This window comes from Lemur catta, chromosome 15 (genome assembly GCF_020740605.2).
Source record: "Lemur catta isolate mLemCat1 chromosome 15, mLemCat1.pri, whole genome shotgun sequence".
Lineage (NCBI taxonomy): Eukaryota > Metazoa > Chordata > Mammalia > Primates > Lemuridae > Lemur > Lemur catta.
This window is the reverse complement of record NC_059142.1, coordinates 41,522,032-41,536,848: the sequence shown is the minus strand read 5'-3', so window position 1 is coordinate 41,536,848 and position 14,817 is coordinate 41,522,032. Positions and strand designations below refer to the sequence as shown.

General features: G+C 57.0%; 1 protein-coding gene across 2 annotated transcripts; it reads right to left on the bottom strand.

Moving 5' to 3' along the window:
- Positions 1–67: 67 nt before the first annotated feature.
- LOC123621054 (glial fibrillary acidic protein) lies at positions 68–9,268 on the bottom strand. Of its 2 annotated transcripts, XM_045526810.1 has the most exons (10): positions 8,607–9,268; positions 7,645–7,705; positions 7,355–7,450; positions 6,406–6,567; positions 5,129–5,254; positions 4,683–4,903; positions 4,066–4,109; positions 3,601–3,720; positions 2,252–2,337; positions 68–1,609 (listed from the first exon to the last, which is right to left on the bottom strand). In XM_045526810.1, the coding sequence occupies exons 1-10, from the start codon at positions 9,065–9,067 to the stop codon at positions 1,568–1,570; spliced, it is 1,419 nt and encodes a 472-aa protein (XP_045382766.1). In that variant the 5' UTR covers positions 9,068–9,268; the 3' UTR covers positions 68–1,567. The 2 variants fall into 2 exon arrangements, with proteins under 2 accessions (XP_045382766.1, XP_045382765.1); XM_045526809.1 differs by lacking the exon at positions 3,601–3,720.
- Between the last annotated feature and the right edge of the window lie 5,549 nt (positions 9,269–14,817).

The window sequence follows — 14,817 nt, the reverse complement described above, 5'->3', positions numbered from 1 at the left end:
GTGGTTTTGTCCATGACCACATCTTGGCCCCAGTCCCACCCTCTTGAGAACAGATCAGAGTCCACTCTGGGAAAGGCCGCAGCATTTATCTTTATTTTTCCTCAGTGACTAAAGGCAGCAGCAGTGCCCTGAAGGTTAGCAGCAGCAGCAGCAGGTGGCAGAAAGGAGTCGGAGGAAAGGACACCAAGTTTTGGGAAGAGGGAGGGACCCCTACCTCTCCTTTCAGCCTTAGAGGGGAGAGGAGGACACTGGGGTGGGCCCTCCTGGCCCCATTTCTGGGCACAGGTACCCACCACTTGCCCACCAGTCTGCCCAGGGAAAGCAGAGGGGTGCTCAGGGGCGGAAGTGTCAGCCCCGAGTGCCAGCCTCCAGGCTGCAGGAACATAAGCCAATGTTGTCACTCTGTTCATGCCTCAATTTCCTAAATTGTAAAGTAGGCTGCTACCTAAATTACTGGGTACATATCGTGTATGAGCAAGAAGGGATCACGAGAGGCCCTTGGGTGAGGGAAAAGCAGCTGGTCATTATGGGGGCAGGGGGTCAGCAGTCCCAGGGCTCAGGGGCCTGGGTGGATGGGATTGTGCGGCAAGGAAGAGGCCTTTAGAACTGGGACAAAGTTGTGCCCTGCCCCCCTGGGCAGCAGCCCCTCTCTCTCCTATTTCAGCATCGTCAAGAGGATGAATCACTTCCTTGATTCCCACAACCCAGAGGCCAAGTGTAACTGGTCACTGACAACCCCCGACTGTAATGTCTAGCATCATCCCAACTGCCACCTGCACCGTCTCTGCTAGTGCCCCCTCCAGCCTGCATGGGGCAGTCCTCCAGGGCTTGACCTCTCTGCACCTACATCTGGGGGCCAGGCAGCCCCCCTCTATCCCTCCCAGCACCCCTTCCCTCTCCACGTACACTGTAGATCCCCCAAGTGCTGAGAATCAGGTGCCCGCGTGCCCACGGCATGCCCACAGACAGGGGGCCTGGATGGTGGCTCAGTGGGACTGAGACACTTGGATCGTTACTCAGGAGGCCCCTCTGGGATCTGGCGGGACCTCACCACCCACTCTTACACTGGTCAGGGTCAGTCTAGAAGAACAAGCCTGTGGCCAGGGCTCCCTTGCCTGTGGGGACTTCCCCTTCCTGTCTGGGTTTCACTTTTCCTCCAGCAGCCTGAGGAAACTCAAAGGCCCAGTGCCAGACAAGCCCGAGACCTCCAGCTCTGGCAACAGTTGCCATAACAACAGGGACTGGGGATATGAGGGTGATTTATTAGGTCCCCTGCCTCTCCTCTTCCCAATTCTAACCCAAGCTACTGGCCATGCCTTTCCACGCTGCCCCTTTGGGGTTAACGCCCTGTTAGTTGGAGCTGCTGGGTGCCGGGTGGGTGCTGTGCGACAGGCCTAATGCTGACGGAGCCTAGGGCAGCAAGCTGGGTAGAGACGGAGGGAGGGGAGCAGCTGGGCGGGTGGGAACTCAAGTCTGGAAAAATGAGCTACCAGAAGTGGGGCAACTGTCCTGCTCCTGCTGCAGGCTCCTCATACTGTGGGGCAGGGGCCACCAGGTGGGGCCTGCCTCACATCACGTCCTTGTGCTCCTGCTTGGACTCCTTAATGACCTGCAGGGCACAGGGAAGGTGCACAGTGCAACAGTTAGGAGCTCACACAGACCCCAGGTCCACCACCGCCAGGCTGTGTGACCTCGGGCAAGTCCCCAGTCTTCCTGGGTCTTTCTTTTTTTAATAGTAATCACAACTACCTCGCACAGTGGTCAGAGAGGGTAGTGACATACACTTGTAAAGTATTCAGCACCATGCCTGGTACGGAGTCAGCTGATGGTGTGAGGTTAGCTGTCACTGTTGCTGGTGTGAGGGGGAGGGGGAGATGCCAAATCCCTTCTTCTCATTCCCCTGGCAGGGTCCTTTCACTAAGCTGGAAATTGAAAGCCCTCCCTTTTCCCAGCTGTCCTGGCTGGAGTTGGGAGTGAGAGCTGCTAACTTTAATTATCTTCCCCCATCCCCGAGGCCTGACACTGGGAACACCTGAGTCTGAGGGAGGGCAAGGCAGAAAGCCTGAGTTAGGACCCCATCTAGTGGCCCAGGCTCCCCTTAGAACTTCCTTCTCCTCATCCACAGTTCCCTGGGCAGCTCCTGGGAGTTATTGGGAACCTTCTATGTGCCAGTTCCAGGCTTTCTTCCACCGCCTGGCCTCGAGGATTCCTGGGGGCAGCTGAAGCCAGACTGGGCCAGAGTCCCCCTCACCTCTCCATCCCGCATCTCTACGGTCTTCACCACGATGTTCCTCTTGAGGTGGCCTTCTGACACGGACTTGGTGTCCAGGCTGGTTTCTGCAGGCGTGAAGAGAGGAGGCCTCCTATGGGCTCTGAGAGTGCTAGACATCCTCTCCCACCCCTAGCTTCCCCATCACACCCCTGATGAGTATGAGAGCCTATCCAACCAGGCAGGGAGAGCCTAGGCTCTTCCAAAGTGGATGGAGACCCCTCAGATCCCCACAGCGCTGGGCAGGTCCCGGCTGCTCTGTCTGCTGGCCTGGCCTCATTTCAGCCCCTACACAAGTTCTTGCCTGGCACCTGGTTTTCTGACAACCCAGCGCTGTACCAAGGAAGGAGCACATGGGCTTTGAAATCAGGCAGAGCAGCGCTCAAGTCCCAGCTCAGCCACTAACCAGCCACACGACTGTGGGCCAGTTAACTGACATCTTCCAGCTCTATTTCCTCATCTGCAAAATGGGGATGATGGTGTCTACTTCTAGAAATGGGAGTGAGGAGTCAAGTAACTCAAGTAACATATGTTAAACATCTGGCACATGTTAGTGCTCAGTACACGTGGGTCCCTTTCCTGTCCCCCTTCCCCTTCCTTCTGCCACTTATCTGGACCCAAGTGACCCTTGACTGTTTAGCACTTGGCAGCATTACTCATACCTGGTCAGCCTGGTTAACCCTTCTGATGCGAATTAAGCCCTGGGACATGTATATCTAGTGTTCCTAAATATTTTAGCAGAGAAGAGAATTATTTTCCTTAGCTAAGAACCATTTGAGGGCCACATACAAGTACAAAGTAATTTAGTTTTTCCCCCCCCTCAGAGAGAAAAATATAACATGTCACACTCACTAATATTTAAAATTGAGAGCAGGGAACATAAAACTTTATTCACTACAAGAGCAGCGGCCCAGAGGGAAATAATCCTCTGGACTGAATCAGCGCTGAGCTGAGCAGCGCGGTCTTAGGGACAAACAGATCAAGCAGAGAGCCTGGTCGCCAGGCACCGAGAGACCCAAGGGGCCTTCCCAGTGATGGGGACGAGGTGAGACAGAGGTCGGTGTTTGCTCACAGTCCCCAGAGCATCTCATCTGAGCACCCAGGGACACACCACATTTAACACTAACCAGTTCTGCTATCTTAATCTACGTTTACCCTGTGCCAGGTCCTGGGCTGGGCACTGAGGTTCCTGGAAAAATGACACAGTCCTGGACCTTTAGGGGAAGCTTGGGAGGAGGGGGCCCAAGAGGACGGGGGGGAAAGGGGGGCTGGTGAGGCTCCCTCCCTGTCAAGCTGAGACCAGCGCAGTAGCTGAGAGGCAGGGAGCTAACCGAGAGCCGGCGGGGCTCCGTTTACAATCTGCTGAGCCTGTATTGGTATAACTTGTATTGTGAGGCTTTTGAGATGTCTTGTGACCTTGTGACCTTCCCCTTCATTGGTGCTTTTGCCCCCTGTAGTGACAAGCAGTTAAAAAAACAAAAACATAAAACACTCAGAAGGGCAGAGCTTGCTCAGGGATCTGCAGACAGGCCTCACCCTGTTCTGCAAGGGGTAGAGGGTGCAGGCAGGGGGAGTGGGGCACAGGGAACAGCAGGACAGGGGTGGCTGCAAGCCCCACCTGGAAATGCCCTGGTATGGTGTGCTCTGGCTGGGAGCCCTGCGGTGAATCATGAAGGCCCCCAAAGAAAGCCTGGACCCCTTTGCCCTGGTCCTTGGCCCCAGGCCAGAGCAGCCCACCAGCCTTGGGGAGGGGGCAGGACTCCAACACCCTTCCCACAAGGCCCTGCTCCACTGACCTCGGATCTGCAGGTTGGAGAAGGTCTGCACAGGAATGGTGATACTGAAAGAAAGCAGAGGGAAACGGGTGACCAGGCTGCCCTGTGACACTCCCAGGCTGGGTCCTGGTCCAAAGTCATCGTGACAACCTCAGGGCCCTTTTCCTTGCCAGGAAAGTCTGACTCCCTCTCCTAGCTTTCCCCAGCAGCAAACATGCTCTCTAGAGCTCTAAAAGTCTGCAAGGGGCTTGGGTGTTGTCTGCAAGGGGCACATCTCTATCCAAAGGAAGATAACAGAGGGAGGGAAAAGTGATGAAAAAAGTTCCAAGGAGCAGAAGAGATGGGTCAGGTGAAAAGAAGTCCAATCTTTGTTTGGAGGGTGGGGAGTGAGCCTTTTAGTTTGGAGGGTGACCCAAGTCCTTGGCCCTGAGACCTAATTAATATTGGTTGAATCCATTCATTCACTCATCAAACACTTATTGAACACCTATTGTGCGTTGGGCATGCACTGTGCTGGGCACTGCGGTGCGAGGAGGGCTGGACACAAGGCTGAATACGACTCAGTCCCCGAAGGGAGCGCGCTGAACTCTGTGGAGAGGCAGCAGGGAGAATCCCCTAGGGCTGTGGCCAGGGCTCACCGGTTCTCCTCGCCCTCCAGCAGCTTTCTGTAGGTGGCGATCTCGATGTCCAGGGCCAGCTTGACGTTGAGCAGGTCCTGGTACTCCTGCAGGTGGCGGGCCATCTCATCCTTGAGGCTCTGCCCCTCCTCCTCCAGCCGGGCCAGCGCGTCCTGGTAGCTCGCCGCCTCCCGCGCGTGGCGCTCCTCCTGCTCGCGCATCTGCCTCTCCAGGGACTCGTTCTGCGGAATCCAGCCCGCAGGTCTCTCGGGGCCCAGCCCGGCGCTCGGACCGCCACGACTCAAAGGCTTCGAGGCTCCGCCCCCGGCCCCAGGACCCGCCTCTAGCCCCGGGGTAACTTTTCAGAGCCCTCCCGCACCCCCCAGCCTGGCCCTCTCCCCAGCATCTCCTGGGACGGCCGGTGCCCCCATCCTCCGCCGGCTCGGTCCAGCCCTGCCCTCGCTCACCGTGCCGCGCAAGGACTCCAGGTCGCAGGTCAAGCCCTGCAGCTGGCGCCGGTAGTCGTTGGCCTCGTGCTTGGCCTGGCGGAGCAGCTCCGAGTTACGGGCAGCAGCGTCTGTCAGGTCCGCAAACTAGATGGGGAGAGGGTCCTAGGCTGAGGGCAGCCTGGGGCGGCGGGGCTGCAGGGGTGGGGGGCACATATGGGGGAGCTGTGTGAGCAGGCATTGCCCAGGAAATCAGGGAGGTGGGCATTGGCTGGCATCAATCCTAGCAGCTGTGACCCAGGGGCAGCGTGGCCACTGCTGGGCCCCAGCACCTAGCACGATGCCTGGTCAGCCAACGAATGAATGAACAGTGCCACAGAATCCAGAACCTTCTGCACTGGCAGCTCCCTCTGTGGGACTGAACCCTGTCCTCCCACACAGCAGACGGTGGGTTCCAGCAAGCAGAGCCAAGGGTTCTAACAGCGCCTTCTCCCCCCAGCCTGCAGGGAGGCCCTCACAGCTGCTCAGGCCTCGACCCTACTCAGACTGTCAGTGGCATCTGCTGCCCACGCTCCTCAGCTTGGCACGCTGGGCCAGCATCTCTGGGCCCTACTTTCTGCTTTTCTGCCTCCAGACCTCTACACAGGCTCTGTCCTGCACTGGGAATGCCCCTTCCCCCTCCTCTTCATGTCCATAGCCTGCCTGCCCTGCCCAGCCCAAATGCCCCCTTCTGTGACATCTTCCCTGGTTCCAACACTGCATATTAACTCCACATTGTGGTGGTCTCTGTGGGCGCCATATTTGGGTGCATATCACGTCTTCTTGGTTGAACACCTCCCTGTGTCCCAGGAAGTGCCTGGCGTACAGTAGATGCTCAGTAACCCAGAACACAGGCTGGCAGAGGCTCCCAAGTGAGACAGGCTGGGATTGGAAATCCAACTCTACCACTTAGGAGCTGTGTGACTTTGAGCAAATTAGTTAACCTCTCTGGCTTCAGTTCTCTTATCTGTCAAAGAATGGTACCCACTTCATGCTAAAACAAGCCATGCAAAACACAGGGCCTGGCACACAACCAAGTTGGCCAATAATAATAATAGTAATAGTAGCAGTAATAATAATGAGTACTTTTGGAAATCATAGTGCCTGTGTGATCCTGGACAAGTTATCTCACTTCTCTGGTGAAAATCAGTTACCCGGAGAGGATATTCCCCCAGTTTCCTCTACCCTCCTTTCCCCATTCTCTTGTATGGAGCAAGGAGGGCTGCCTGGAGGAGGTGGGTTGGCCCACAGGCCAATACCTTGGACCGATACCACTCCTCTGTCTCATGCATGTTGCTGGATGCCACTGCCTCGTACTGCGTGCGGATCTCTCTCAGGGCCGCTGTGAGGTCTGGCTTGGCCACATCCAGCTCCACGTGGACCTGCTGTTGGGCCAGCTGCTCCTGGAGTTCCCGAACCTCCTGGCAGAGGGAAGAGAAGGGGTACCAGGGCTCAGAGCCCAGGCCACAGCTGGGGTTCCCCACAGCGTCATGCCCTGTTCTGCCAGCCCCTTGGCCGTGGGCATTGGCTAAGGGAAATGCGGCAGCCTATATTGGAAGAAGTGGCATTTGCTCAGGCTAAAGGAGGTAGAGGGTAGTTTGAGGGTCTCACAGCATCCTTCCCCCAAGGGCTGGATAGGCAGGAGCCCGGTGCTGAAAATGCACTGGTGTTCTGATGGGTGAGTGCCTGCGTCCCTGTGGGGGTGTGTGCTGTGGGTCCCCAGGTTCCATGGGGCCATGGATTCTGAATCCAGGGTCTGAGGTCAGAGCTCAGCAGGGTCTTTTTTGGTTTTTTGTTTTTGTTTTTGTTTTTGTTTTAATGAATGGCTCTCATTTTAATGGGGACAGATGGCAAGAGGGGGTGGAGTCAGAGAGACTGTGTGACCTTAGCACATTCTTTAACCTCTCTCGGCCTGGGTGTCCTCCTCTGTGAAAAGGAGGTGAGTACTGGGAGGGCTCCTGTGTCACTGGGCTGTGAGGCAGCAAGGCCTGTTGTGCTTCTCAGGAAATGGAGTGTGTGTCTGTGTGCATTTCACCAGGGGTTAGGAATGCGCGCTCTCTCACTCTCTCTCTCTCATTTTCTTTCTCTGTCTGCCAATCTGTTTCTCTCCTTTTCTATCTGAGTATCTCTCTCAGTCTCAGTCTCTCTGTCTCTGTCTCTCAGTTGCAATCTCTGTGTTGAGCTTTCCTCCCTCTGCCCTGGCCTCACCTCGTCATGGATCTTCCTCAAGAACCGGATCTCTTCCTCCAGGGACTCAATCTTCCTCTCCAGATCCAGACGGGCCAGGGTGGCTTCATCTGCCTCCTGGAGTGGGGAGGGGCAAAGGGCCACTCTGACCCCAGACTCGTCCTCCCCATTCCCCAGCCTTGCCCTACCCCTCCTTCTGGGGCAGGGGGGAGCAGTGCATTGCTCTGCAGGACTGAGCTAGGGGGCTGTGTTTGGGTGGGCTGCCATCAACCCTTTCCCCTGCCCCTGCCCCTGCCCTCTACCTCTATTACCTGTCGAAAGGCGGCCAGGTTGTTCTCAGCCTCCAGCCTCAGGTTGGTTTCATCCTGGAGCCTGGGGTGGGGTGACACATTCCTAGGTCCAGGCTCTTCTGAGGACACCTGGATCCCTGCCCCAGTTTCCCTGGAGGTGGCTGTCACAGAGATCCCCCCAGGACCAGTAGAGCAGCAGGAGGAGTGAGGGTTCGGGGGGGGGGCCTTAGACAGAGGCCTTGGCGGGAGGGTGAGCAGACAAGGGCTTTTGCTTTAACTCATTACTAAGGTGCCTTATCAGGGCTGGTGCACCTGCTCCTGCTCACACAGGCACATCCACGACATATACTCACCGCTGCGTGTGCGCACACACGTCCTTCACTTGAGGGCACACACGTGCCCTGCCAGCTCAGCAAAGCACCACCCCCTCAGGGATTCCTCTGGTCCCAGGCAACTACCTTGGAAATGGATTTTATTATGATCCCACTTCACAGCTGTGCAAGTCAGAGTGACTTGGCTGGGGTTATAAGCTGGTGACAGGCAGTCACCTGTGTTCTGCACCTCTATTTCCTTTAGCCCAGAGTCTGGTCCGCCTCGTGGACACCAGCCTTCTCTACTTGTGACTCCTCCTGTATATAGAGCCAGGCTCGGAGTAGGTGAGCCCCCTGGCCACAGTCACAGGGCCCAGCCAGGAATGAAATCAAGACCCTGTCTGCTGGGGTCCTGACTGCTCCCCACAGCTTTCCCCAGTCGGGAGTTGCTGAGAGGACCCCAGCTCCCTGGCAGAAGGTGTCTGGGAGTCTGGGTCTCTTCCCTGTCCCTCCCATCATGTTGGGGAGCAAGGAGAGCCCCCCCAAGATGGAGAGACCCAGCAAGCAGGGAGGCAGAGCTCCTGCCCCAGCCTCTGTGGGCCTGCAGGCCCTCCCTCTTGAGGCTCAGTCCTCTCTGCTCATGAGGGCCCTCTTCCCTGTCCCGCTCCTCACTTCTGCCTCAGGGTGCCCAGGTCCTGTGCCAGGTTGTCCCTCTCGACCTCCAGCCGGGCGCTGTTGGCGGTGAGGTGGTCGAGCCGCAGCCGCAGCTCGCGCAGCTCAGCCTGGTAGACGTCGGCCAGCTTGGTGGGCTCCTTGGCCCGCAGCTGGTTCAGCTCAGCAGCCAGTGCCTTGTTTTGCTGTTCCAGGAAGCGAACCTTCTCAATGTAGCTGGCAAAGCGGTCATTGAGCTCCATCATCTCTGCTCTCTCACTGACCCGGGTCTCCTTGAAGCCAGCGTTGAGTGCCCCGGCCAGGGAGAAGTCCACCCGGGCCGGGAGAGGAGGGGGCATTCGAGCCAGGGAGAGGCGGGTGCCAGCACCCAGGCGGCGGCCTGGAGCCAGGCCCCCCACCATCTCCGCAGAGGATGAGACGTAGGCGCGGCGAGCAGCCGAGGTGATGCGTCTCCTCTCCATCCTGCCTGGCTCTGCTAGCTCCTGGGGTGTGAGGGCTTTATGGAGGAGTGGGCAGGACTGGTGCTGCCTGGCTGCCCCTGGCTACGCCCCCTGGCATAGCCTGAGGGGGTGGGGTTGGGCTGCAGCCCAGCCACGGGGAGAGCTCCTCTCACCCCATGGAGGTCATTGTGCCCAGAGGGAGGGCTTTCTGGGCATGCCAGCCCCCGCCTGAGGAGGGCAGTCAGTGCCTGCGGCCGGATGCTGGGTCTGGGTCCCTGATCATTGAGCAAGCAGAGCCTCACCCTAGGAAGGTGGGTCAAGAAAGGGTTGGCTGGACATAAATATGTACAATTATTATGCAGCAATTAAAAATGAAAAAGGAAGCACTGAAGGAAGGAAGAAGGAAGGAAGGGCTGGGTCAGATGAACCCTAACCTGACTTCTGACTCTTAGATTTCCTAACCCAGGCTCACTCACCACTCAGCACTCCTGTAAGTTCCTGCTAGATGCTGGGAATTTGGTGAAGAACAACCTGGTCCTTACCCTCCAGGAACAGCCTATGTTATAGTTTCCTATCGAGCCCCATTCCCAGCGGGTTCCTGGAGTCCTCTGCTCTGAACACTGACATCCCACACTCCTGCTTTCTGCCGGCTCCCTGGAGTTCTGGGGGCTGGGGGGTGGGATTGGACACCAGCCCTTTGTCTGAGGGTCTGAGGGATCGCAGCCTCTATCTGGCAGTAGAGGGATGGCAGAGGGACGTGGAGGCCCTAACAGGGCAAGAGGGGCCCGGTCTCCAGCCTTCTCCCTGGGCTACTCATTAGCCCCCCGCATTTGTCCCACCAGGACACCCCTCCCTTGCCTGGCCTCCCTGCACCCCCTCCCAGAGCCCGGGCCCTGACAGCTCCACAAAGCAGTTACGAATGAGCTGGCTGTGCTGGCCTGAATCTTTGTTCTGGCAGCACCCCGTTTCCCTGGTCACCTTCACTCTCTTGCTGCAGATTTATCTCCTTTGAGTTCCCACACATCAGCCTGAGAAGACAGGAAAGACCCCTGGGGATGAGTGGGTTTGGGAACTCATGAGCCACTGGGTCCACCTGGGAGCCCCTTGAGACAGGTCTGTCCAACCCCTCCACTCTGGTTCCACAGGGACAGAGCCCCACCCAGGCCCCTCACCCATCTGTGTCCTCAAACTTCTGGGAAGCAGACACCCCTCTTCTCCCCACCTCCACCCCCCGCCTCCCTGCCACCCACTGCCCATGCCTGGGCCTCTGATCCCTTTTCCTGGGCACTTGCTGAATAGAGCCTTGTTCTCCACCGCCGGTGAGGGCGCCACACAGCAAGGGTAGCCCCCAGGGGGCTATGCTGCTTTTATCCCAAGATGCCAGGCTGCCAGGCTGGGGTGCGACACGAGCCCCCTGCTCAATGGGCTTCTCGGAATGCAACTGAGGGGGGCCAGGGTGCAGCGGGAAGCAGGCAGTGTGCCCACCCCTGACCATTGTGTCTGTGCCAAGGTGAGTCATCCAGTGGGCATGAGGAGAGGGCCCTGGGGGGCGGCCAGCCAGCGTTACCAAGTCTCTGCCTGCAGACAAAGCCGGCTGCTCAGCCCTCCCCAGCGCTCAGAGAGCCAGCTCAGGCCCCCGAGCCCCGACGGAGCAACAGCTCCTGCTCCACACCAGGGGATGTTCTTCATCTGGGTACATCATGGGCTGCCTGCTAAGGTTCCCACATAAGTCCAGCGCAGAGAGGGAGGTGAGAGCCCCTTAGCCTCTAGCCACGTTTGCCCCTTGGCCTGAGCAGGGCAGGGCAACCTTGAGGAAGGGGCGCCCTTGATCCTGCTGTGGGTTGGGGAGCTGGGAAAGGACAGGGAGCTTTCAGGGAAGAGCAAGACTAGGGACAAGCCCTTGTCCTAACTTTCGTCCCTGTGGCTAGCAGTGCCCACCCTTCCACGTTGCCCCACAAGTCACAGTCTTCCCTTTCTGTTCAAGTGAAATCTCATTGAAATGAAGGCAAAGCAGTCCTGGAGAGAAAAGATGTGACAAGAGCAGGAGGCACTTGTCATTGAAGCTCAGTGAGTTGTCCCTGTGTATGTAAGACACTACTTTGTTTCAGCACCAGCAGATGAAGTCTCCCAGTCTTTGTCCCTCAGCCACCTGCCTGGGGCCCTGGGACAGGCCCAAGTTCCATCCTCAACCCCAGCCCTGCCCCTCAGCCCCATCCCCACACTCAGTCCTTAACCACCTAAAGGTGTCGGCACAGAGAACCAGAGGCAGACAGACTCGGTCATGGTTGTTTTCCAAACTTTCATTATTTTTTAAGTTATACATGCATTGTAGAAAAACCAGAAAATACAGATAAGCAATACAACAAAGTTTAATTAGCCATAATTTTGCCACCTGGAGATAAACACTACCAGATTTTTTCCACACATATAAACTCAGTTTCTTCAAAGTGCGTGCATGCTGTACAAATTATTTTGCAATTTGCTTTTCTTGCTCAACAATATGTTGTGAACATCTTTCCATATCAATAAATATTTATCTACATCATCATTTTAACAGCTGCATGGTTTTCCACTATATGCATTCATTTGACCAAGCCCTGTCGTTGGACAGTATGTTCTGTCTCTCTCTCTCTCTGTTCTAAACCACACTCTGATTCACATCTGCCCCAGGCAGACACAGCCAACAGAGACAGGCAAGCAGCCCTCAGCCCTCCCAGCCACCACCCCTTCTAGCCTGGCTCAGGCCCCATTCTCTGGGGGCCTCCTCTCTTGCCTCCCCAAGCGGAAGACCCTGACATCCAAAGCCTCAAGCCAAACCCTAGACTGACTTCTAGACTACACAGCCAAGCCATGCCTCGCTTCAAGCCTAGATGGGGAAAAGATGACCTCCCTGTGTCCCTCCCATGTGTCAGAATCCACCAGATAACATTCTGCCTACAGGACAAAGCCCAAATGCCTCCCAGGACAGACCAACTCCACATCCGGCCTCAACCCCCACACGGCGTACCTGGTGTTTGTCAAATACACCAGCCTCTAATTCAAGTGGCAGTTTTGCCACTTTTGCCCCCGCTCCTCGCCCAGTGCCTGGCACAGCATGGTGGTCACCAAGCTGGGTGGAATGAAGAGAACATGAGTCTCTCTGGCCAACCAACCCCTCCCTTGGAGTCCACAGGTCTATCTGTCCATGCCCGAGGAAGGGAACTGAGCCCAGTGGCCACTAGATGGCGGTGCTCAGCTGCCCAGGTTCCAGCCGCCACCAGCTACAGCGGCTTAGAGGCCGGGGGAGAGCTGGTCTCACAGCTGTAGGTGGGTTCTCTAAAACCCAAATGTGTATCACCCAGAGGCATTACCCCTTTATTCTCTAGCCTTGCCTCTGACTGCTATGCAGTGCCCTCTAGGAGGGAGAGCAAAGCCTTGTTGCTCAGCAGCTGTGAACTCTTGGATGACTTCAGGAACCTTCTCTGAATCTCCATTTCCGCATTTACAAAATGGGGACTTGCCATTCCTACTCCCAAGCAAGGTAGTTGTGAGGATAAAATCACTGGAAGCTGTACACAGCAGCTTCCGCGTAACGACACCTCCCACATGCCTTACCTACCAACATTAGCACATCTGCGATGGGGTTGGCCCGGAGGAGTGGGAGCTGGGTCTTCTAGGGGGGGCTGCCATGTCCTCCTGACTCCACTGGGAATAGGTGGGCACCCCCCTCAAAGGCAGTCACCTGGCAGTGTGGACAGGGCAGAGGGGCTGCAGCCAGTGAAGGGAGGGTGGGCGTCAGCACCATTCACCCCCAGACCGCTAGTTGTTGGTGGCTTCAGGTCTCCCAGGGGATACGTGCAAGTAATTTTCAACTGCCCTGGAGACTCGAGTAGAGGCTGTTTGTCAACCTGATTTTTGTTTCCCTGACCCCATGGGTTCTGTTCCCTCCACCCTTTCCCTTCCCCACCCCCAACCTTGAGCACACAGTCCACGCAGGTTGAATTCTTGGGGAACCAACACCACCTCCCGTGGCTGTGGGTCTCATCTAAGGCTTCCTGAGGAAGGGACCACGATGGGGACTTCCTGATGTTAGGACCTATGTCTTCCCATAAACTGGATTCTCCCTAAGGACAGGGCTGCCCCCCGAGACTGAAGCACCCGCAGGACAGGAGCCATTCTTCCCCCCTAGATGGGAGCTCCCTAATGTGAGAACAGTTCACTGTCAGAGGGACGTTCCTTGAGGGCAGGGGCTGTCTCCCTATTCACTTGGAAGGGCTGCCTCAGAGCAGGGACCATCCCTTCTCCCCATCCTTAGCCTGGGTCCACCAGGTTCTGTGGGTTGGAATCAACTCCTGTGGCTGCAGAATGGTCCCTGGCTGCACCCCAGACCCTTCCTTCCCCTTGCTCTTCTCTGGCCCCTCTCAGCTTGTTGGGGGCATCAGCTCACTCCCCTTCACAGACCCCAGGGGCCAGGCTGCTGCCTTGGGGTTAACAAGCCCTTTCTCACTGGCTTCTCCCCAGCCCAGCCAGGCCCGCTCCAGCCTGCCCCCCACCTCCAGCCTCTAACCCTGAGATCAGCTTTTTAATTGCTTTCCCTGATCTACTCTGCTCCCCGCTCCCCTCTGTCTCCCTGCCTGATTGGGTCCCTCTAGAGGACAAAAGGCAGGGACCAGATGTGGCCCTGGTGGGAGGAGACGGCTGGCGGGTAGCCTGTTATTTCCAATCCAGCAGTCCTCCCAACAGACAGGATGAGAACAGAGAATAGAGACAGGGACAGGGGGGCTGCAGGCGAGCTGGGGGGAGCCCTTGGGATGAGCTAGAAAACACAGCCATGGGCTCCAGGCCCTTGGGATGACTCTCCTCCCCCCACAACCTTCATCGCAAGCCCTCCGGAATCCCTCTTCACTGAAGAGCCTTGGAGGAAGGGAAGACAAGTAGGATCCCCCAAACATAGCCAAAGGGACATTCCTGGGGAAATCTGGGGTCTGGGAGGCAGGACTCCTGAGTCAGTAGCTGCCAAGGAGGTTCCCTAGGTGGTGATGAAGTCCCCTGGGGGCTGAGCTGATGGCTGTAGATAGGAGGGGACCCAAAAAGAAGACCCAATTCTCTCTCCTTGACAGATACCAACCTTGATGGAGGTTTGGTCTTACACTCAGGTGACAGGGACAGGTGCCATCCTGACTCTCTGCATGCAGGGACCATGTCTCGTTCTCTGTGTTTTCAGCCCCTGGTACTGACCTTCGTTCTGTGAACTGGGCAGGAATTTGTACCCCAGGGCAGGGGTCCAGGCATTACTTGTGGGGAGTAAGACAAGCAAGGAAGTGGGGGTACAGGGCCTGGGGAGACAGGACTTCTGAACTGGGAGAAGTGAAGTGAGGGGCTCTGTCCAGGCCTTCAAGGTGGAAGAGGCAGGACGAGGCAGGGAGAGGGGGCATTACACCAGGGTGGGCCCGCAGTGGATGGGGGAGCCATCGATCGCCATGTCTTGTGGTCGACTCTCTTCGTGTAAGAACAATCCAATCTCAGAGTCTCACCGCCGCCCACAGAGGTCAGCTGGGAGCTGGCTGTCAGCTCACTGCCCCTCGAGCCCTGCCAGCTCCCTGCGGAGCTCAGACCAGCCAGGCTGCCTCTCAGAGCGGGACATCACACAGCGAGCGCTCTCAGCCTGACCTCCTGTGATTGAGGGCAGGAGCCACGCGTGCTTAACTCTATCAGCACAGAGTCTTTGTGCATTTAATGGATCACCCGAGAGCACATTTTGCACCACAGAGCCACAAATGTTTGCCAAGGGA

What these genes read in the sequence shown, in the direction of transcription:
- LOC123621054 (XM_045526810.1), bottom strand. Translation starts at nt 9,067, where the DNA reads ATGGAGAGGAGACGCATCACCTCGGCTGCTCGCCGCGCCTACGTCTCA. An exon ending in CTGGAGGGCGAGGAGAACCG is followed by an intron (nt 4,110 to 4,682) that starts GTGAGCCCTGGC and finishes GCTTTCTTTCAG; the next exon opens with TATCACCATTCCTGTGCAGA. An exon ending in TAGAGATGCGGGATGGAGAG is followed by an intron (nt 1,610 to 2,251) that starts GTGAGGGGGACT and finishes TGTGCCCTGCAG; the next exon opens with GTCATTAAGGAGTCCAAGCA.